This window comes from Symsagittifera roscoffensis, chromosome 1 (genome assembly GCF_963678635.1).
Source record: "Symsagittifera roscoffensis chromosome 1, txSymRosc1.1, whole genome shotgun sequence".
In the NCBI taxonomy this organism is placed as follows: Eukaryota; Metazoa; Xenacoelomorpha; order Acoela; family Convolutidae; genus Symsagittifera; species Symsagittifera roscoffensis.
Window position 1 is genome coordinate 51,783,027 of NC_087062.1, and position 21,927 is coordinate 51,804,953.

At 46.0% G+C, this 21,927-nt stretch overlaps 2 protein-coding genes across 4 annotated transcripts in view; one reads left to right on the plus strand and one right to left on the minus strand.

Moving 5' to 3' along the window:
• Positions 1–21,927, plus strand: part of LOC134845429 (dynein regulatory complex subunit 2-like) — a 442,061-nt gene that overhangs the window by 323,903 nt on the left and 96,231 nt on the right. The gene's annotated exons all lie outside the window — the stretch shown is intronic.
• LOC134856786 (dihydrolipoyllysine-residue succinyltransferase component of 2-oxoglutarate dehydrogenase complex, mitochondrial-like) lies at positions 49–1,712 on the minus strand. Its single transcript, XM_063873061.1, has one exon. The coding sequence runs from the start codon at positions 1,507–1,509 to the stop codon at positions 157–159; it is 1,353 nt and encodes a 450-aa protein (XP_063729131.1). The 5' UTR covers positions 1,510–1,712; the 3' UTR covers positions 49–156.

Genomic DNA, 21,927 nt, shown 5'->3' on the forward strand with positions numbered 1-21,927 from the left:
GCTTCTTCTGTTAAATGAATACTTTGCTGAATTAGAAAGTCAAAATCATTTTATTTAGTCAACAATTTATTCATTGTTTAGTAATCTTAAGTATTGTAGGTTAAATTTGAAATAATGTAACGCGCCAAAATTCGTTCGATTCAATTTTTGCTGCATCTATAAGTCCAGTAGCATAGCTCTTGGGTCCTCTATAGCGGTTTTAATTTTCCGTAAGAACATAACAGCTTCCCTTCCATCAAGCAAACGATGATCGTAGGTTAGGGCCACAAACATCATTGGTCGAATTTCAACTTCGCCGTTAATAGCAACCGGTCTTTCATTAATTGCGTGCATGCCTAGGATAGCAGACTGAGGCGGATTCAGGATAGGGGTCCCAAACAGAGATCCAAAGACTCCTCCGTTACTGATTGTGAATGTTCCACCATCCATGTCTTCGATGGCCAGTTCATTGTTTCTAGCTCTCAACGCCAGTTGCGCAAGTCCCTTTTCAATTTCAACGTAATTCATGTCATTGCAGTTTCGCAAAACCGGAACAACGAGTCCTTTAGGCGTAGCGACAGCAACACTAATGTCAATGTAGTCCCTGTAAACTATGTCATTAGTGTTATCGTCGATAACTGCGTTGACAGCCGGAGAATCTTTCAAAGCGTATATACTTGCCTTGAAAAAGGCCGACATGAATGTTAATTTCAGATTATGTTTCTTCAAAAACATATCCTTGTTTTTATTTCGAAGTTCGATCGCGTTCGACATATCAATTTCATTGAATGTTGTCAACATCGCAGCTGTGTTTTGAGCTTCTTTTAATCGTTTCGCAATTTTCAGCCTCATCCTGTTCATTTTCACTCTAGTTTCGTTTCTACTGAACCCTCCGATCAGATCAGATCTGGATTTGGCACCAGCATCTAATACAGACAACTCGGAAACAGGTTTTGATGAAGCGGGAGCTTTTGGCATGGGAGGGACCTCCGTTGGTGGCTTTACCGCATCTGTCGAAGACTCTGTCGCCGAAACTTTTTCTTCAACTTGAGACGCTGAAACAGTGCCCTCAGTTTTCTGTTCGACAGGCTGTTTTTCAGCTACCTCGCTAGTGCTGGCAGCAACTTCGCCTTCTTCAATCTCGGCAATATTCTGATGCGCCTCGACTGATTCGCCATCCTCAACTAGAACAGTTTTCAAAGCTCCACTAACAGGGGAGTTTATCGGAACTGAAGTTTTGTCTGTTTCCACTTCAGCAACCACTTCATCTACAAGCACAGAATCTCCAGCTTCTTTTATCCATTTAAGATCTCCTGATGTTACACTTTCTGCAAATGCTGGGGTTTTCAGAATGTGAATTTCTCCCAGCATAATTCCGCTTGTATGAAGGTAACGACATTCGCGGCTTTCAGCAGACAGCAAAACAGCCAGAGAAGATGTAGAACTAAAATTCGGTATTCTAACCCGAGCCTCAGTTGAAACGAAGCCGCATCTTCGTGTCAAGATTCTGATCGCAGAAACAGTCTTCATCCAAAAACTCTTTTTTTATATTATAGACTCTTCCATTCGATACTGAAAAACCGACATCAAACCATTCACTAATGAAAGCACAAGTAGACTCCCCGCTGGGGAAAAGCCAATTAATTGCGCGGCGCTAGCTTCCGGAGCATCATAAATACACGGAAAACGAAGCCCACGAAACCCATGCGTTTACCTGAAATGTATGGCGTGCCAGTCGGTCACATAAAACAGTTTGATTTTGTAACATTCGCCCAAATACTATACAGTGACGGAGCTTAGAAAAAGTAACTATTAACGACTGGCAGGCGTCAGTTACCTTAATTCTACTCGTTTTTCACCGTCTCGACCTTGCCAGTTGATTTTCTGGTCTGTTTAGGGCTAAGTAAAAAGTTACTATTTTTAGGCGATCAGTCAAACGACTTTTGATCAGCTTTCGTTTTCATGCGAACACAACCACATAGCTGAGTTTCGGATCCTCAGACTACGTGATTGCTATTAAAAACACGGCTCGGATACTACTTTAATCTGTTTTTGGTGACAGTTGTATATTAAATCCATTGGAGATGGATTGACCCTTTCCTCTTCCTAGCTACTCATATTCTAAAATATCAAACAATACCGGTGTTAATTCAAATGTCTATGGCATCAGAGTAGCTGAAAAGTTAGTTTACCACAGTCTTTCACCATATATCAGTCTCTGGGACAATGTTATATACGTTTATAAACTGTAGATAATATTTTACAAGAGTGTTATGATATTGCCTCCAGTATACAGCCGGCGTTTCCGCGCTGTATCGCAAGATCCAGTCTTTGTCGCAGGTACTTAAAAGCCAACACCTCGCCTGTCGTATCTCGGATTTTTCTCGCTAGGTTTTGTAAAAACGTTAGAGATGACCTGCCGATTCCACCTAAGCTTTCAATCGCCACGGGCTCAAAAATTACTGTCGTTGGTAGATCGGAATAATGGTTCTTCTTACGGATTTCTGCCTGGGATGCGGCATTTGAACCTGGCAACACTCCCAAACGCATATTTGGGCTGGCCAGCCGTGAAACGCAGGTGAAGTCCCAAGCAAGCGTGCATCCTCGCTGCCACGATGTCAAAGTGAGGCCATCTGGCCGTCAGACCGAAGGAGTCCGATCGGCTCTAAGGTGGAACTGAAGCCTGCTGTTCTTAGGGATTCCTTAATAATTATGTTGCAGTTGTTGTGTCGCGTGAACCTGTGCTTAATTTTGGGACAGACTAAAGGGTGCCTACCGTCTGGTGATGCAACATAGCCACATTTACACTGAAAACATTTACGCTTGTAAAACAGCGTCGTTATTACTCTCAATTCGTGGTACGGGAGGGTACTGCTCTCCACTGCTTCCCCACTGAAGCCTCCCTTCTCACTATTTTCTTCTGCTAAGGGTCTTATCGTGGGTGATCGTCACGATAAGAGGCTTCGTGTTTTTATCGTTATCGTGCGACTGTTTTTCAATATATTTGCTGCTGTTCTGACTTTTTCAGTCAAAATGGCCGTTTTTATTGTAGTTCTGAGAAAGATCCGTTCGACAATCGAAATTTTGAAAATAGAAATTTCTAGAATATTTCTACCCTCCTTCGCAGCACTTTTTCGTCGTTAAGGCCTTTAATCGTTTATTCGTGTTTCGCCAGAAGGTTGCGCTGTGCCAGTCTGGCAGAATGGCACATACTTTCCGGACAGTCCCCATCAATGTCCCTATTGATCGCAGAACATCGGGTTATCGTCAAGTAGTGTTCCAGTTCTCTATAATCAACCTTACAAATCGCATTAAAAAATGAAATCTATCTACTCCACCTCAACTCAATACGTGTCACAAATGGCATCATACTACATCCTACTGCCTTTCAATTGTATCAGTCGCCCGGAAGATACATATCGACGGAAAATAAAACTAAGTCCTAAGACGACTGGCTAACGTCTAAACGAAGCTTTATATGCTTTTCACCGTCTCTACCAAGCCAGTACTTTCGGTGGTCTTTTCTAACATCGGGTCGACAAAAAACGTTACTGCTTTCGGCTTCGGTCAAAACACTCAAATTAACTTAATTACATGCAGAAATAGTGAGCTCATGGCTGGGTCTCAGTATCCCAGACCACGAGGTCACTCCTAAAAACAGGGCTACTACTATTTATTCAATTATTATTGTTTTTGCTCAGTAGATAAAATCATCATTTCCATCGAAGATGGATCAACCCTTTCCCCCAACTCCTAGCTTCACATCCTTATCAAAATGAATCCAGTTGTTAATTAAATTCAAATCAGGACATGACAGGAAGCTAAAAGTTTATGTAAACGGATAAAAGTTTCAGTCCCGAAACCCTTCCGGATTCTTGAATCCACTGGATCAAGCACGTTAAACTTGACTTCTCCAAAACCCGGAAGGCTGTCTTCCATCCTTCACCGTTGTTCGCAACGGCCTTGCAACTATTGTAGCGACACAATAGTTGCAACTCGAAACGTTCTCGGTCAACTCCGTGATTCGTTGTCGTTTCTTAACCACAATTTCCGTTCTTCTCGCAATCGCTACTAACGTTGTTCTGTTGCTTTTCAGCTTTTCTGCCAAAATGGCCGTTTCTGACGTTTCTCAGAAATGTTACGTCATCACTTCGAAAATTTAAAATTTCAAAATACTAGAATATCTTGACCTTCACCGTTCTACTAATCATCCGAATAACGTCGTTAATCCTTCAAAATCACTAACTCGGAAGGTTCACCGCTAAAAACTCGAAATCTGCAGAAATTGCTTTTTGTCCATTCTGGTCGAATGTCACATACTCCCCGGACAGTCCGGTCAATATCCTCATTGAATCACGCAATGTTCGTAAAATAGATACAGTGTCATCGAACAGAATTTACAAAATGCACGAAATTACTCTTATCCACGTCACATCGACTCACTGCAGAATATAAATGGCATCATACCACATCACTATAGCCTTCAAATTCTTTCATTAATCTGCACATTGAGGATATGACCTAAGATAAAACATATTTTCTGACTTCCAATGTCAATGTCCCGATTAAAACTTTTTCTCCTAGATTAAAAAGGTGTTGGTTTGCAGGACAGTCCTGCCAACCAACAAGCTAAAATTATCCTACTATGCTTTTTCCCTTCGGAAATCTTGCGTGTTATTGTCCTGAATATTAAAACTAAGGAACTCTGTGGTTAGAAAGAACAATGAAACAATCTCCCACTTCGAGAGATTACCCAAGCCTTTCACGTCACCACAAAGTGATCAGTTCTCCTAGCTGATTAAAAACAGTCATGTAGGCTGGAATATTTAAATATACTCCTTTACTTAAGCCTTTCTAAATAAATAGTAAGTGAGCGTCTCTAAAGCCACTCAACTAAAATCAAAATGCAAATTTATAAATGCAAAAATTTCAAAACTCAACTAAATGTTTGAGTTTTCAATTACAACTTGGTTGCCTGGTTTCTCACTTGAGTTTTTTCACACACATAAAACAATTCTGAGTTTTAACTTTTTCTTCATCACTCCTTTGTTTTCTTCTTTTTCCGTCGTTCAGAAGTTCTAAAACTTCTAAATTTTTCTAATTTCGTCTCTTTTTGCATCTTGTTTTTCGGTCATTCGTCAATGTTCCATTTCTTCCTCCTGTGATAATGACTCTGCACTCTCAGTTTCTGTATCCTGCAACACGTCGTTAGCTATCTTGACGCTGTTGGAAGCCGTCCTCCAACACTTCTGCTCTTCTACCCTCTGTTTGCAACAAGGTAGGGGATCCACGTTAGATTCTCTGTTCCTGCAGAAGCTGTTGTGGAGACACAACGTCACGTTTCTCTCCAAATCTTCCTTTAACATCTCTGCCTTCTCCTTTCCACTACGTTCACTCGTCCTGGAAATTCTTTTCACGCCGGTGGTCACTGCATTCCGATGAGTCACGAGAGCTCGATTGAAAGCTCCTGCTCCAATGTCCAGCTGATATTCACAGTGCACCCTGCCGTGCTTCGACATATGCTTTTTCGCATATTCGTACAACCATGCAGTCATGTTAGCTCTGAACCATGGCATCAATCGTTTTCTTGCCCATATCTTCTTCACGTCCATCGGAATGTTTAGAATTTTGCACATTGTCTCAAAAAGATCTAAATCTTTTAGACAATCTAATTTCCGCAACTGTTCTCTCGTCGGTGCCTCCTGTCTATTATTTTCTCTCACATGAGCCTCCAGCCATCGTATCGCCATCATAACTCCCACTATCACCATTGTTATGGGCTGTGATGAATCTGGTAAACCCATGGAGAGCAGCTCTCCAGAGTCCCAGATCAACATCAGATTACTACGCTTGGGATACCACCAAGTCTGCAGCAAGCAGTGGCAAGGAAACTCGTCATGTGTCAACATGATGCTCCTCCAATTACGTTTTCCCGAAGCTTCCAGTAATGGTTCCACTTCCATCATCACTCGGTGGACTTCATCATTGTCATCTACTGCATTGTAATCTGTGATAGTTGATCCTCTCTGTTTCTGTCTCTCAAAGTCACTCAAGTTCCCGCTCACATATCCCATGAACTTCTTTCCTAGTATTGACTCCAACTCTTCCTTGGTTCTCTCTGGAACTGCTGAGAATATCTTACATAGCAACTCGTAAGATTTCTCGGATATTCTCGCCAGTCTCACGCACTTCGGCACTGAGAAGGCTTGATCCACGATCGTTCTCGTACTCTTTACGTCCACAGCTACGAAATGTACAGGGTATCTGCTCTTGCACATTGGAGCCAATGTTGAACCCACCAAATATCGTGCTCCTGATGGTCTACAATAAGTCTCACTGTGTCTGATGATCATTTCCGTCTCGATTGCTTCCCTCCATTTTCCTATGTATTTCTGCTCAGTCTGCAGAACTCCTGGGAATACTTCTACACTGATGGCTGTGACCATCTCATGTTTCTGTTCTAGATTCAATAGTGACTCTAAAGAACCAAACATGCTGTAGAATCCTAGTGCAGTCACTAGATTCACCTCGGTTCCTCCATGGCAATCTGCTATCAGTTCCGTTTCTGTTCTTGCTTTCATCACTACGTTTCCAAACAATACCGTCAATTGTTTGTGTTGTTTCTCCAGGGTCTTCACACAGTCCAGATCTCCACAAACGTGACCCTCTAGTCCACAGACTTCCGCCAGACAGCTACCAGGTTTGACCCAGTCTTCTGGTCCCCAGCCAGGCAACTCCACTTTATCTTCTCCGTTGCTCCCAGAGGCCGTTATCATCACATTATATATGATGTTGAGGTCACGCAGGTTATAGTCTGCATTCAGTTCCCACTGCACGTCTTGTGTCGCTCGCAATATTGAGTCAGCGTTGGGACTAGGACACCATGATGGCCTCATCATTTCCCACACTGCCATCAAGCTCGTTCTCAGTAATTCATCTGAGAATTCCAAACCAAAATCCACTCTTTTGTCGGATTTTGGTACGGAAGGTGCAGTCACCTCTTCTTCCAAGATCAGTCTCAATTTGGCCTGTGGATTGTTAACGCTTTTAATTGTTACAATTCTGGACGTCCAGAATCTTAGCAACACCGCCTGCTCGTAATCGAAGAAGCAATCTTCACTCAGGAAAGGGTTGTACGCTATCCCTATGATCCCTGATACGTAGCTATACAATTTCTTCTTGATCGGTCCACAGTATTCACTGGACTTCGGCAGTGCCCCCATAGATTCTTTAGCGAGTCTCAGCTCCTTGTTTGAGAATCTCCTGATTTCGTCTATTTTTTTCATGGGTTCTAATTCCTCGGGTTCTTTCATGTTCACCCTCATCGGTTTACTTTGCTGCATATCCAGCAATGCTAGCAAGAATAAGGCTTTCGCTCGCTCATCGCCTTCCCTCAACATCTTAACACAAGTGTTTAATGCAGTTACTGAAATCTGCTCTATCAGAAATCGGATGAAACAGAGAGCGTCTCTCCGCTTCACACACGCTACTGCTGCTCCCTATTGGACTATCAGATCCCTCAGGTTCGTCATAAGGAAAACCTTCTCCTCTTTTGACCTCTTCCTTTCTTCTGAATCATATTCTTCGCGAGTCAGTCCCATCGTGCACCAGGCGAACCTGAGTTGTAACTCTGTTCTTACGTAAGGTACTGCCACGAGAGCATGTACTCTTGGCGTAGTCCTCATTTCTTCTTCGAAATACCTTAATACTACTGCTTTCCATGGAAGACTCACCAACTGCTCCATCGTTTCTGCCTGTATGTCAGACGACGCTAAAGTCCCGTACGCCTTCTGCTTGAGGGTGGCGCCTTGCAACATCGTTTCCAGATAACCCTCCATGGCTTTTTCGTCTTCCAGGGCCATCATATACCCTCTAGCCGAGTTTCGGTAATCTAACATCTCCATGTATCCACCGGTGGGTTCATCTATCGACACAGTCTCTGACACTGTTAGTCGGTTATATTCCACTGGTATTAGTTGTCCTGCGACACTTCCCTTTCCGTGATTCATGGAAGATCACTTAAAGTCTTTCATTTCGCTCTCCCCACATTGGCTGAGTATTTCCATTTCTAAGGTTGCTCCAGTCAGAGTGCGGTCACTCCTTTTGGATTTATAACTGTTGACTTTATCCCCGCCATGAGAATGGGTGGCACCATCGCTATATCAGTTAACATTTTATTTGTGCCAGGCAGTTGATAATCACCTTGCCCCAAATCCATGACCTCCTCGACTCGTTTCCTTTTCGCTGAGTTAACAGCTTTCATCGATATCGCCGAATCCACCTTCGTCTTTCCGACTCTCCTCGGCATCACTCTGCTGCCTAACTTCATTTTCATCGCATTGATTTTATCAATCACCAACTTTGATCGCATCTTCCCTCTCCTGGTTCTTGACAGATACACCACCTCTCCTTTATCGTCCTGCGGTGTCATCTTGATGGGAGAATTCGCTTCACTTTCATCAGTGGCCGAGTCGATCAACAACTCACTCAGTCTACCTTCACAATCATCAAGCTTGTCAAGGACTTCCCTCATCAAGGGTTGGTTGAGACCCGTTTTCAGAATGGACTGGGTCCCATAGCTCTGAACCACTGTCCAGACTTCTTCCATGAACGCCACTCTGTCCAATTTGCATCCCGTCCTACTCTCGTGGTCTCGATGATGTACTTCCCATTCTTCTTCGGGCAGCGTTCCCAAGAAAGGTACTCTGGCCGAGGCCTCTATTCTTCTCCTCCTAGGTGATTCCATAAGGATTCTCTGGTCGTTATTTCTTGAATTGCCAGGAGAGCTGCTCTTCGGCAAATTCCGTTTCATTTCCATAAAGGCTGACGGAAGCTCCAGTGTCGAGATGCCCTCATCCGCTGGCTCAGTCGTTTCCAACGTATCTGCATTGTTCTCAAGATCACTGAAGATATTGAAATCCAGGCTGGATGTTCCTCCCGTCGATGCCCTGTCGTCTTCCCCACCAGCTTGATCTTGTTGCATGGGTTCTTCGGTTTGACGGCTTCCTCCCTGTCCGTCATCTCCTTCTGACTTATCCTTGTTCGAGCTCGAGGGTCCTTGTTCATCATTGTCGGCTTCTTCCGGGAATCTCGGTATGAGCAATGTACCGGCCGATCTATCTTCCTCTTCTCCATGGACCACTTTGATTTCCTCACAGCCGAAGGGTGCTAGGAAGGTTCTCGTCTGCAATATTCCTCCCACTTTCATCTCCTGTTTCACACTAGTCAGGATTAATGAGGCTTCAGGCAGTTCGGTCCTGCCTCTCATCCTCATCGGAGCTAAGCCTAATCCCGTCCATTCCTCGTCGAATATTCCAGGCTTGGGAGTCGCGGCGTTGCTTATTCGTTTTCTCGTTGCTTGATCCGTATATGCAAATCGTGTGTATTGTAACACGGCGGTTTTTCTACCTACAAAGTATGGATCCATCACTCCCACGAAATTCCCTACTCTCCTTTCATTGGTTTCGAATGCTCTCAATCTAAGAGTTTGTACCACGGAGACTGCTCCGAGCAACATCCTTCTTATCAGAGGGAATTCAGGGATTGCCTCCGGCAGCTTCTTGTAATCACCCCAGTCCTTCATCTCTTCTCTCACTTTATGATAAGCTGCAGTGAGACGAGGCACTCTGGTTATTTCACCATTCGTTTTATCATAGGGTCTCAGATTCCAAAGCTTCGGAAACACTTCAATGTGTCCTCTTTCTACTTCTCCCATGCGATCACGGAAGTGATCGTCAAAATTGATGATTGTCATCTCTGGCTCCGATATTTTCGTGAATAACAGATCTTCACTCATGAGCTCCCGCAATGTGTGCTGCTCACACCAGTTCAGTGTACTACCGTCCACTGCTGATATGAGGTTCAGGTGCAGCACCTTCTCCTATATGCTTCCACTTTAACGTCAGGGAACGCAAACGTGACTGCTGATCCATAGATCACCGTCACAAACTCCGTGACTCCTCTGATCAGCGCCAAGGGATCGATTCTCATAGCCAAGCTCAGATCGGTTAACAGCGGCATGTCTCCAACATGTCTTCTCACATCTTCCTCTCTTTCTATCGTCTCGTCTTCTCCCGTTCCAAAGCGATTTTGTTGTAAGAGATACTGGATAAGAGTGTGTCTCAGGTCTCTTATCTTGTTCCACGAGTCCGTGGATTTCTTCATATCCAAGTTCCTCACTCTCTCTCTCTCATCTGCTCTGGACAACGTGTCAGTTTCATCAGTCCTCCCAAGTTTCCGTGGGTAATTGCAATCAATGTCAGAAGTCCATCTAGCCGCAGGTTCTGGATTCCATCGGTGAGCAGTACCGCCGGTCCTTTCACGAAACTCTCTGCTCCAAATGTCACAAACAAGGCTATTAGTTCCACTATTGACACTTCCACTACTGCTTGGAGGAATTCTTTTATCAAGTAGTGCGAGACTTTCGGGTAAACTTTTGCCAAGAAGGACGCGGTCCATCCGGCTCCCAACCCTTCCAGCATGCTGTCTGTCCGTTCAAAGCCCTCCTGTCCCTTCACTTCCTGGGTCCAGAAGGTTTCCAGAGTAATCTGACACATTCTGTTCACAAATTCAGCGGTCTTTTCCCCGGCATTTTCCGCCAGGTTCACCTCCTTCAACAAGTAGGCATGTATCTTTGTGATCATCACGGGGCCTTGCTCAAAAGCGTCTGCACCCAATGCCGCTACTCTAGGGTTCAGGTGTAGCCACTGGTGGGCTTCCGGCTTGGTTCTCAAAACTATCGCCTCCAAATGAGCTCTCGTCTCTAGTGAATTTTTCCTTCTTGTGTCTTCACCTGCCACTTCCATTGCTCGGAACCATAAGTCGTTGGACATCGCCGCGATCACTCGATGGTCGTCGTCTACTCCTGGTTTCATTTTGAGCTGTCGACTGAAATTGGACAGTTCCAACCCCAGCACCTCGTCCAATACTAACATGTGTAGCGCATGGTCCTTGAATCCTCTCATCGCGCTTGAGATATCTGACCACACTGCAGGCAGTTCAGCCTTGAGTGGCCTCAGGTTCTCCATCTCTATCATGCGATTCGGGGCTGAAATGATCACATCATATTTTCCTTCCGAAAGTAAGGTCACAATCGCATACACAAATTTCAGTCCATCCGGAAGATGTGCATATCCCGGAGGCAACGCGAATACTATTCTCGGTGTCACTTTGGTGAATGACCCCTCCTTCGCCGCATCCACCACTTCACCCATCGACTCAAGGATATCTTTTATCGCTGGCCATACAGCGTTCTCTGCCGTTGTAGGATCTCTGAGTCTGCTCAGAAAACCTCTACTGTGTAGATGGTCGTTGATGCCAGCGACACGATCGTAATTGGGTTCATGTCCGTCTGCCTTTGTACCCCTATAGCCAGAGTTATCGATTGCAGTAGGTCCAGGTCGACCACTGCCAACATTATGACGTCCGGCCAAAACAGAGACTTGGAGGTGTACACGAACTCTGAATTCGCTACTATCATAATCTTGGCCTTCCTCATTTCTGCTTTGTCATAGGCGGCGAAGATGGTCTCATCTTTTTTTATCGCTTTCAATCAGCCGTATCTTTGGGCATCACCATCTTGATTCACTAGTTTTGGGTATATTCTCTCCTTCACATGACCAGGGGGTGTCGTCAGCTGCCTGAATATCTTCACGTGTTGTCCAATCGGCGCTCTCGTCGTCAGGAATCTTCCTGGTCTCTCTTCACGATTCCCCTCATCATGATTCAACCTCACGTCCTGCAATGGTCTTGCATTCACTGGTCCCATTGTGTTGTTAGAGGGCAGTCCCTCTAGGTCAGCAAATCTCAAGGCCGTCGTGGAGCTGAAATTTATGCTAGCGGCTATCAACCAGTCTACGCCGGTAATCGAGCACAGTCTGCTGACGGATAGCGTCTTTCCATTCAGCATCCTCCTTTCATCAGCTCGTCTTTATATACATGCCAGAGAGACGGTATGGGTCTTGACCACATCAACGAGCCTCTGCCCGGACGTCTCTCCTCTCGACTGGTACTTGTCGTCTCCGATCTAGTGTCCGATCTAGACGTGCCGGCTGTCTCTTCGATCGGGTTGACAGGTCCTATCCTTCTCCTAGGATGGATAGTCCTCCTCATCTGTGCTTCTCCCAATCGATCCTGTACGTCTGTCCTTTGACCTGGTTCGCTGGAGCTTTGTTGCCTGTAGTTAGTGACGGCCGGGACCGTACCCAAGCGTGTTTCCAGGCTAGGAGGCACAAAGGTGGTAATCACCGCGTCACTCGCTGCTCCTTCTTCCTTCAGCACTCCTGTGTCAAAGAGTTCCGCTTCTAGTTCGTCTAACCGCTCCTGGAATACTCGATTCAACCAAGCTTGTCCTTCGATAGTGTCGAAGTGGATGCCGTCCGTGGTCATTCTGGCCTGATCCATAGCTCTCAACTCATGTTCGATGTCCATGAGGATCATTCTTCCGGCGTTCCGACTTGCGAGGTTCCTCAAGATGTTATTCCACCTGACGACTCCCTCGTTGTGCCTTCTTCCTGATGCTGTCAGGCTTCTCGTATTCATTGGCACAGTGCAAACGGTCAGTACCGCGCAATTGAATTTCTGCCAGAGGGTAGTAAACAAACACACCATCATTGACTCCCATAGTGCTTCCTGCTCATCTGAACCTCTGGAGATGTCATTCGGCCCAACTAAGATCATCACATTGGGGATCCTCCCTGGATTCATCAGTTCCACCATTCGATATAACTGGGCTATCGTCGCGCCTCCAAAGGCCATCACCGTGGTGACCCACGAAGTCCTCAAACTCGACAGCACTCTGACCAAGCTGTCTCCCAGTATCAGATGAGATGTCCCGAGTGGTGGTTGCTGCAGATTTACTGCCGGTCTCCAAGTCGCTCGATTGAAGCAGGCCCTCGGATCTGTCTCCGGAACTCCCGTGAAATTATATTTCAATTGATTATTCTTTTGCACGTCTATTATGCGAGACACTGTCTTCGCTGGCATCTTCCGTATTCTTCTCTCTGGGGCCCTTGAGCTCCCCATGAAATGTGTCACGTCACTTATCGCTTGTCTGATCACGGTCTGGGAGAGTCGTACTCTGCCCGTGTCGTCAATCGTTCCATAGGGTGCAGTCACCCCGGAACCTGGCGCATTTTTGTTAGCGACCAGTCGTCCAGCTGTCTCTATTAGCTTCCTCACTGTCTGTTCCACGACGGGGTCACCCAAGGTGTCACTAGGATCCGGGATTGTTACTCGATTTGTCTCTGCTGGGAGCCGTGTCTCCGTTGTTTGACTCATTTCTCGAGGCGTCAAGAGCTCCATCGGGGACTGCCCACGAGGAATATCCCTTGCAGGTATCACTTTCTCCACGGCCGTTGTCAACGCCATCTGTCCCGATCGCTCTTTGTAGTCCTGCCTCAAGCGCTCAATTTCTTGCTTTTTGTTGCAGTCTTCAAACTAATTTCTCCATATGTCTCGATCTTCCTCCATCTGGAGCATACTTTTGGTCATCTCGTCCAGCTCCTTCTTCGTACTTTTCAGTTCATCGTTCATCTCATCCAGATCTTGCATGGTTTGGTTCGTCTGAACCTTCTGTCCTACTTTCGCCCTTTTTGGTGGCACAGCTGCTCTCAGTGGTGAACCAGACGAGGCCGCCTCGCTGTTCATCTCCTGATGCATTCTCGTCAGCCCAGGTTTGGGCTTGGAGGGCATAGGCATCTCACCTGGTTGGTAAGTCCTAGAACTTCCCAATCCAGGCTCATTCGCCAAGTCACTCCCTGAGAGAGCCCCGTTTCTCCACCTCATCATTCTCATGTTCGGGCGGTCTAGTACTCCCCTTTCTCCATATGCTGCCATCAACAGGACTTCCGTGGGGCGGTCCCCACGGTTGTCATGCCCCAAGATGTTGATCAGGGCGGTCAGCAACATGACTACCTCTGGGTCCTCCAGAGCGAAGTCTCGATCGATCAGCCGACGATAGATCGCATCTACCATCGGTCCCACATATGCCTCTGCCAGGTCCATCAATTCATCCAAGTTGAAGTTGTCCATACTATTCTTCAGATTTGATTTGATTCGATTCGATTCCAAGGTTTTGACTCCAGTGAGTAATTAAATGATCAATCAGGATCTAGAAAAGAAGTCACAAATATCAGACTTGTCAGTCTCACCTCAACATGTATCGTTAAAATTTGCTTAAAAACAGTCCAGATAAATAGATATTTATCCTAAAATTTATTGAAATCAATCGGTCTCTAAAATTTTGGAATTCGACCTCAGATTGGACAGTCCAAACTTTGGATCTATTCCTAAGATCGTCATTCAGTTGTTCATGGTCACTAACCCCTACTTACCCATGATCTTAATCACCTAACACATAACATAACATAACATAACATAACACATATTACATACAACTCAGTCTTTGGCCTAACACCCTCTCGCACGTCACTCAGCCTATACTTAAGTAATATTTCTTATGTCGATATACTTGTATGTTCGTATCAGAGAATATCACGTGTACAAGCGCGTACAATTCCCGAGGATGCAGTCTTCCTTTGTTTGGATCGTACTTTGGAAGCGAGAGCTCTTTCACGTCCATTTCCACGAGGAAGTCCCTCAGCCTCGTCAAGGACAAGACTAGGTTCTCTGGGTCCACGTGCTGCTTCTCCGTCGCTCTCGTTACCAAGAAGCATAGGTATTTTCCCGGTATCTGCGACGCCGCCGGAGGTAAGGCCGCTACGCCCCCTATCCCTGGTCTTTGCTTCCAAAGGAATTCCACGTTTTTGTATTCTCTCCTAAAGTCTGCCGCTAACGCTGTCCTAAAATTCATGTCTGCTGTGATTGCTATCGCACATGTTCTATTTGTGAGTAGGAAATCACTGTCTGTTAGTATTGTGTTACTTGAATATTCATTTGGTAAGTTAAAATATGACTCAAATACCCTGCCTGTGTCAGGTTTCTTAGGTTCTTCGCCTGTTTCTGCTTCTAAGTCTCCTGTTTCTCTTGCTACTCTTAATTTTTATACTATCAAGTTTTCAGTGTGGGTAAGTCCTACCCCCACTCCCCGGACAAAAATATCCATCGACGTCCCCGTCGATCGCACACCGGGTATCAAGTCAAGGTTAGAAGCTGGAATGAGTAGTTGTCCTTCCTGGGCAGCGCAGGAAGGATCATCTCGTTCAGTCTTGATGTATTTCATGCTTTCACGATCTACGTCTTGAATCGTGACGATGGTCTCCTCAGGATCCGAGGTCGTTTCATTCAGCCACTCTAAGACACGCAGGTTCGTCAAGTCTTGTTCATATGACTGCTGTTGCTCGTCGTCGAATTCTACCTCGGGTTTCGACCAGTCGTCAACCCACTCATCGTCGTGATCATCGACTATGTCAATGTCTTGTGACACAGTTATTTCCTCTAGACCCACTACTTCCTCCACTATCTTCTTCAGATCTATCCTATCCACTACAAAGTCGTCACCGTAAGGATTGTACTTCTTTCTTGGTCTCGTCCCGTCCTTCTGACGAGTCTGTATCGTGAACGTAAGATCCGGTTCCAAGTTCTTGGGAACTTCTGTCTGTTCGGGATCCTGCCAATCTTCCTCTGCGTAGGGTAAGGTTTCATCGTCCGCTTCGATCTCCTCGTTTGGATCCAGGTCCAGCGGTTTATCCGTACCTTCCTCTACGACTTCGTTTCCATCGTTCTTCTCCCTGGTGCCCTTTTCATTGACCTCACAAGCAGGATCCATCATTAGATAATCCCCTTCTTCCATGTCTGCAGGTATACACCAGTCTTTTTTCGATGGATTGTGTGGCTTGATGTTCTCGTAGTGGCCGGCTCGGCCAGTACTCAGTCTATAAAAGCGTCCCTCCTGGTGCACCTCTGTAATCATGAAGGGTCCCCTCCATTTTTTAGGAGCTTTTTTGTCCCTTTCGGTGGTATAACGTTCTGAAATACCCATACGTAGTCTCCCACCACCGAGTAAGCCTTTGCACCAGCTGCTTTCTTGTCGAATCTTTTCCTCTGCCTTGCCTGTGCTTGCTGAGTATTTCGTCTACACAAATCGTTCAACTCCTGTTGGCGTCTGATCACATCCCTCACGTAGACCTGTGGGGACGTTTTCTTTCCCTCATACTCTGGGTAGAAGAATGTTAAGGGTAAAGACTTTTCGTGTCCAGTTAGCATCATGTGTGGACTGCCTCCGGTGGTGTAGTGTTGCGTGCTGTTATATGCTCCCATCACCTGTGGAAGATATCTGTCCCAATCGGTCATGTACCTGGAACAATATACTCTCAGCATCGACACTAACGTCCTATTCTGTCTTTCCACTAAGCCATTCGTCTGAGGGTTGTATGTCGTGGAGTGAGCCTGAGCGACCTGTGAGCGTCTCATAAGCTCTTTCGTAAGCTCGCCTACGAAAGCTGTTCCATTATCCGATTGAAACGTCATCGGACAACCATGTCTTGCTATCCACGTATTGATCAGGTGGTCGCATGTCTCTTCCGCCGAGGCAGTTATGCAGGGCACGGCCTCTGCATACTTCGTAAAATGATCTATCATGACCAGCACCTGATTATAACCATTGTCTGTCATGCATATCTTTTGGTGATCTATCTGCACCACCTCGTTGAATTCAGACGACTCGATCGATTGTAAAGGAAACCGCAACTTCCTTGGATCCTTGACCTGTTGGCATGACAGACATGCTGTTACCCACATCTCGCATGCCTTTTTCATCCCAGGCCACTCAAAGCGCTTCAGGATCCTCTGATATACCTTGTCGATCCCCTGATGGCCCATCTCATCATGTGACCTGAATAATAGCTCTGTCTGATAGAGTTGCGGTAACACTATCGCGTTATACTTGTACAGGATTCTGTCTTCCTCCCTTCTTTTGCAAGCCACAATCCCGTCCTTGTTCAAATATAGCCTCCCTTCCTTCTGCATGAAGTACTGTCTCAGGATGCGACAACTATCTTCCTCGAGATCTCCTTTATCCGGAGAACCATTCTCGATCCACCTTTTCAGGTTGCATGTCATGCGATCATTTCTCTGCGCCCTTAGAAGATCCGAGAGTCTGTATCTCGCCTTCAAGTACGTCTTCATGACCCTCATCTGACTATTCAGCTCAATGGGCTGGTGTGTGTCTTCTTCCATCTTAACGCACCAAACCTTCGCCAACGGCTGTGTTTCTTGTTTAAACGGCTGAAGATCAGTCCTGACTACCTTTTTCTGCGGCAACAGACTTATCGAACGCTTCGATACCGCTATTGTCTCCAAGTCATCCGCTGCGTTGTCAAAGACTCTTTCGCTTGGTATAAGGTAGCGATCGCTGTCAGGATCCTGGTACACCTCTCTGTCCAGGTCCCTTGCCCGAGTTTCCACTAGTAGTATGTGTATCGCTAGTTCTGACAGTTCTGATCCCGAGTTCGAGTTCCTGTCTGAATAGGTGTCCATTCCTGAGTTTCGGGGATCGTCATCCGTCGAAGAGGTTGTGCTGGAGACTGCACGCTCCTCCAGATCATGTCTGTGCCTTTTTCACATCCATCTGAACTCCCCGGACAAAACCTTGTTCCCCAGGTCCTGTTTCTCAACTGAAACTTTTTCATCTATCTCAGACTCCCCGGACAAATTTTCTTGTCCCGGGTGTTGATCTTGTGATCGCTGGTTCTTCTCATCATTCGTCTCCCCGGACAAATAGTCTTGCAGCAGGTTTTGTTCTGCCTTTTCACCTTCCTTATCCTCGTCCACAAAGGTGACGGTTTTCTTTCGCTTGCTGCTCCCCTGTTCTTTCTGTCCGTAAGAAGTACTGGTTAAAATCTCGTGGGGTATTGAGGATACTAGTTGCTGAACTATTGTCCTACAATCCCTCTCATTCTCTTCGTGCTGTCGTCTGGACGGCATGATCTTCACCTTCTCACTGACTGTTAGCGATGCCATCGCTGCTGTCCACTCGGGGTCATCTCTGGTCACTTCTCTTTCTAACAATCTACCCAGCATCCGCATCACTTGCGGTGTGACTTGCACCGTTCTATCCAATAATGAGAGGCTGTTTATGTTCATGCGAGAGAGTTCTTGCTGGACCAGATTCGAGCGCAGCAACAGTTCCAAGGGGACCGGGTCCTCCTTGGGTAGGATCTTTATCTCGGCTGCTTTCTCTACAGGTAACTCAGGATGCCCTGGAATTGGATGTCCAGACTTATCCAACCATCTCGTTAAGGGAAGCGCTTCATAAGTTTCTTTGTCCAGAAACGAGAATCCCTCCTTTATTTCCGCCTGATTGGCCTGCTTCTGTTCCAATCTTTCATAGAACTCAGTTTTCTTGCTGAGGCTGTCAGCATTCTGGTGTTTATCACGCATTCTATGTTCGATTATCATATGGTAGCCATCCAATCTTACTATCCATCTACCAATATAACTCTGATCCATGGAGTAGGTCCTCAACCAGGATAACGCTCTGTTGTCCACGCGTAACTTGAAGGGAGCGCTCCCCAAGTATGCACGGTACTTTTCCACGAAGGTGACTACAGCAAACATTTCTGCTTTTGGTGCGCCATATTTCATCTCTGTGTCACTCAAGACATTGCTGCCGTATGCAATGGGACGGAGAACTGTTCTTCCGTTCCATTCTTGCTATTGATGCAAGATTCCTGAGATGGCCACTACCGATGCGTCTGTGTCAAGAACATACATGCCCTTTTCTGTAGGCATGCCTAGCACTGGCGCTTGGCACAGTTCCCGCTTTATGTTCTCGAAAGCAACCTGTGCCTCATCGTTCCATTCGAACTTTTTCCCCTTGTTGCGCATCAGCTTCTGCATCGGGTACACCTTGTCCGCTTATCCTTTTATGAATTCCCGGTAGTAATTGGCAAACCCTAGGAAGCTCAGGAGCTGTGTGTCCATTTTGGGAGCTTTCCATGTGAACACTGCTTCCACTGCTTCCGGGTCTGGCCTCACACCATGCCTATCCACCATTCTTCCCAGGTACTTTATCGAATCCCTAAGGATTTCCTATTTCGATGGTTTGCACTTCAATCCTGCTCTTTTCATGCATCCGAAGACCTCATCGCGCCTATCAATGTGGTCTTCCAGGGTCGGTGTCGCTATGACTACGTCATCCACGTAACACATCACGAGATTCCCGTATTTCTTGGTCACTCGCGTCAAAGCCTGAGCCATCAGTCTTTGAAAAGTGGCCGTTGCATTGCACAAGCCGAAGGGCATCCTCTTCTACTGGTACAATCCCAATTCGCACGCGAATCCAGTTTTCTCTCTGTCCTTCTTCCGCAGAGGGACCTGCCAGAAGGCAGAACCTAAGTCCAATGTGGTGAAGAACTTGGCATCACCAAGCTTAGATAGGCTCTCGTCTATTCGCGGTATCGGGTACGCACTCTTTTATCGTTACCGCGTTCAAGTAACGAAAGTCGCAACAAAATCTAAGCTGCCCCCCTTTCTTTTTCGCCATTACTACCCCTCAAGCCCATGGCAATTTCGAGGGTTCTATCATGTCGTATTCAAGCAACATTTCTATTTCCGCTCGGCGCGCTTCCGATTTGTGTGGCGTCATTCGCCTTGCGCCTTCCCTATGGGGAACGGCGCCCTCTTCTAGTTCGATTTCGTGTTCGACGAAATTACAGCAACCGATATCCGCCTTGTGTTTTGAAAATACCTCTGCGTTCCGATTTAGGATGTCCCGCAATTTTTCGAAATCTCCCTCACCTATTTTCCCTTTCAAATGTTCTATCTCTGGCAAAACCGGTTTGTCAGATTCTAGTTCATATGACGAGGGGCGTTCCGGAAAATTCGAGCAGCTTGATAAGCCGTCGTCCGTTTCGGATTTCATTGAAAACAATTTATGAATAGATTTTAATGAATTAATCCTCTTTAAAATTTTATCTTCATTGGCATGATAAGGACAGTCTTTCACACTGTGTTTCTTCAAGTTTTGGGTCTCCTCATAGTCGGTCCTCATCGGTAAAGCGTAACCAAGCTTCTTTCCACGCTGGATTGAAACCGTGGTGTCCAGTGTGTTCAATAACACACTGACACACAGGCCGTTTCGAGTTACCGAGAAGCTCCGGCCTAAAATCACCGAACTCTGACTATTTGGATTCGGTACTAAGCAAACCTGTTTACTATCACTTAACGAATTCAAATTTCTCATTCTAAAAATTGCCACCACAGCTTGTCCTGGCTGTAGTTTTACCTTTCTATCTGAAAAAATTGGTACCTTTTTTTCGTCTGTTATTATCCTATTAATTGGTCTCTTAACATACTTCCGGTCCGGGTTTCTAATCCGTATCAGACCGTTGTTCAAGTCAATCATCACGTCAAAATTCCTGACAAAATCTCTGCCCAAGATGAATTGGTCGACGTCGTCCAAATTCTCTACCACCAGGAAGCTCATCCAAAGATCCCGTCCTCCCATGTGGAGGACCGTTATTGGTGTTCTTCCGACTACGTAAATAGCTCCTCGATTGGCGGCGGCCAGTCGGAGATTCGTTGGAATTAGATCTTCCCGCGTGAAGCCCATTCTTTCCCAAGTTTTTATCGGCATCACACTCACTACCGCTCCTGTGTCCAGAAGCCCTGTGACTCCGATTTTTGTTCCGTTGGTGTCGAGCAGATGTGCGGTCACATCTGCTTCATACCCAATGTGTACTGCGTCTTGTTCCATTATGGCGTCATGGCCTATCCTGCGGACTTTGAGTTCCTCCTCACCCAAATAGATCTGCCCCATTCGGTCATCATCTGTTGTTACATAAGTCCTGGTGTAGATACTGATTCCATCCACGTTCAGCATCACTTGATACGGCCCATAGACCTCTAGTTAGCGTCCATGAAGTTTCTTCATGCGAGGGCCACCCGTTGTTAGTAGTGCTCGCACAGCTCTCGACTCAGTGCGTGGCTCCAACTGCCTCAGATAATCTGCATATGTGTCCAAATGCATCAAAGTGAACTCGGATGGTTCACTCAGATTCCTGATTACCTGGTGTCCAGCCACTGAAATTATCGACTGTATCTTGCTTCCTTGTGGCACCATGCCGAACCTCTGACCGGAGATCACATTAAGTTTCATGCTCAAACTGCTTGGTGCTTTGGTCTCCTCGACCTCCGTTGCTTCGAAGGTATTCAGTTGTTCCTGAAGTTTCTCATTTTCCAGTTCGAGTTTCACTTTTTGTTCGATCTCTTTCGTCACCAGTTCCTGCTGCACTCTATTTAGAGCATCCCTTGCGGCTACCCTATAATCAATCTTGAAGTCATCGGCCGCAGTCACTGGTTCTGGTTCACATGTCTCTTCAGTTACCGCTTGCATTTTCTTCGTCGCCAGCTCTTGCGGTTTGTCTTTTCTGCGCGCCTCTGCTTCACTCAACAGGCGAGCCTTGCTGGCTTTCACTCCTGATAAAGCTTCCTCATGCCTTGGATGCTTGATGTCTGCCACTGCATCCCAGAATTGTGGACAATCTGATTTAAAATGACCTTCCAAGTTGCAAAAGAAACACCTCGGGCCGAATTTCGCAATTACTCCTCTCATGAAATCCTCATGGTCAACTTCTGACGCATCTTCGTCCTCGAGGCTAAAGCCTATTGCTTTCATGCCTTGTTTGTAAGTTGGGCATGCTGACACATGATGGTCAGTTGAACTGCAATTGGCACAAGAGCGTCTCTTGTACATATCATCCCTCGGTTTGTACCAGTTGTTCCCTTGGTTTGCTGGTCGGTTGTTAAAATTGCCATAATTGTTCTTGTAGTATCCAGATCTCGAAAGAGGTTTCAACAAAAGATACTCTTTTGACTTGAGCCTTAACTCCTCTGGTGTTGGCGCATTGGTTGATAGTGGTGTGTAATGCGTTGCTAGCATTGTTCGAAGTTCATCATTCTTCACACCATCGATGAATTTTGAGGCTACTGCCAGGTTCATTCTATGGTTTGACTCATCCGGTTGGCTGCGTCTTCTCAGCATTTCCA

Coding starts and splice junctions, on each gene's coding strand:
- LOC134856786 (XM_063873061.1), bottom strand. CDS start 1,509: ATGAAGACTGTTTCTGCGATCAGAATCTTGACACGAAGATGCGGCTTC.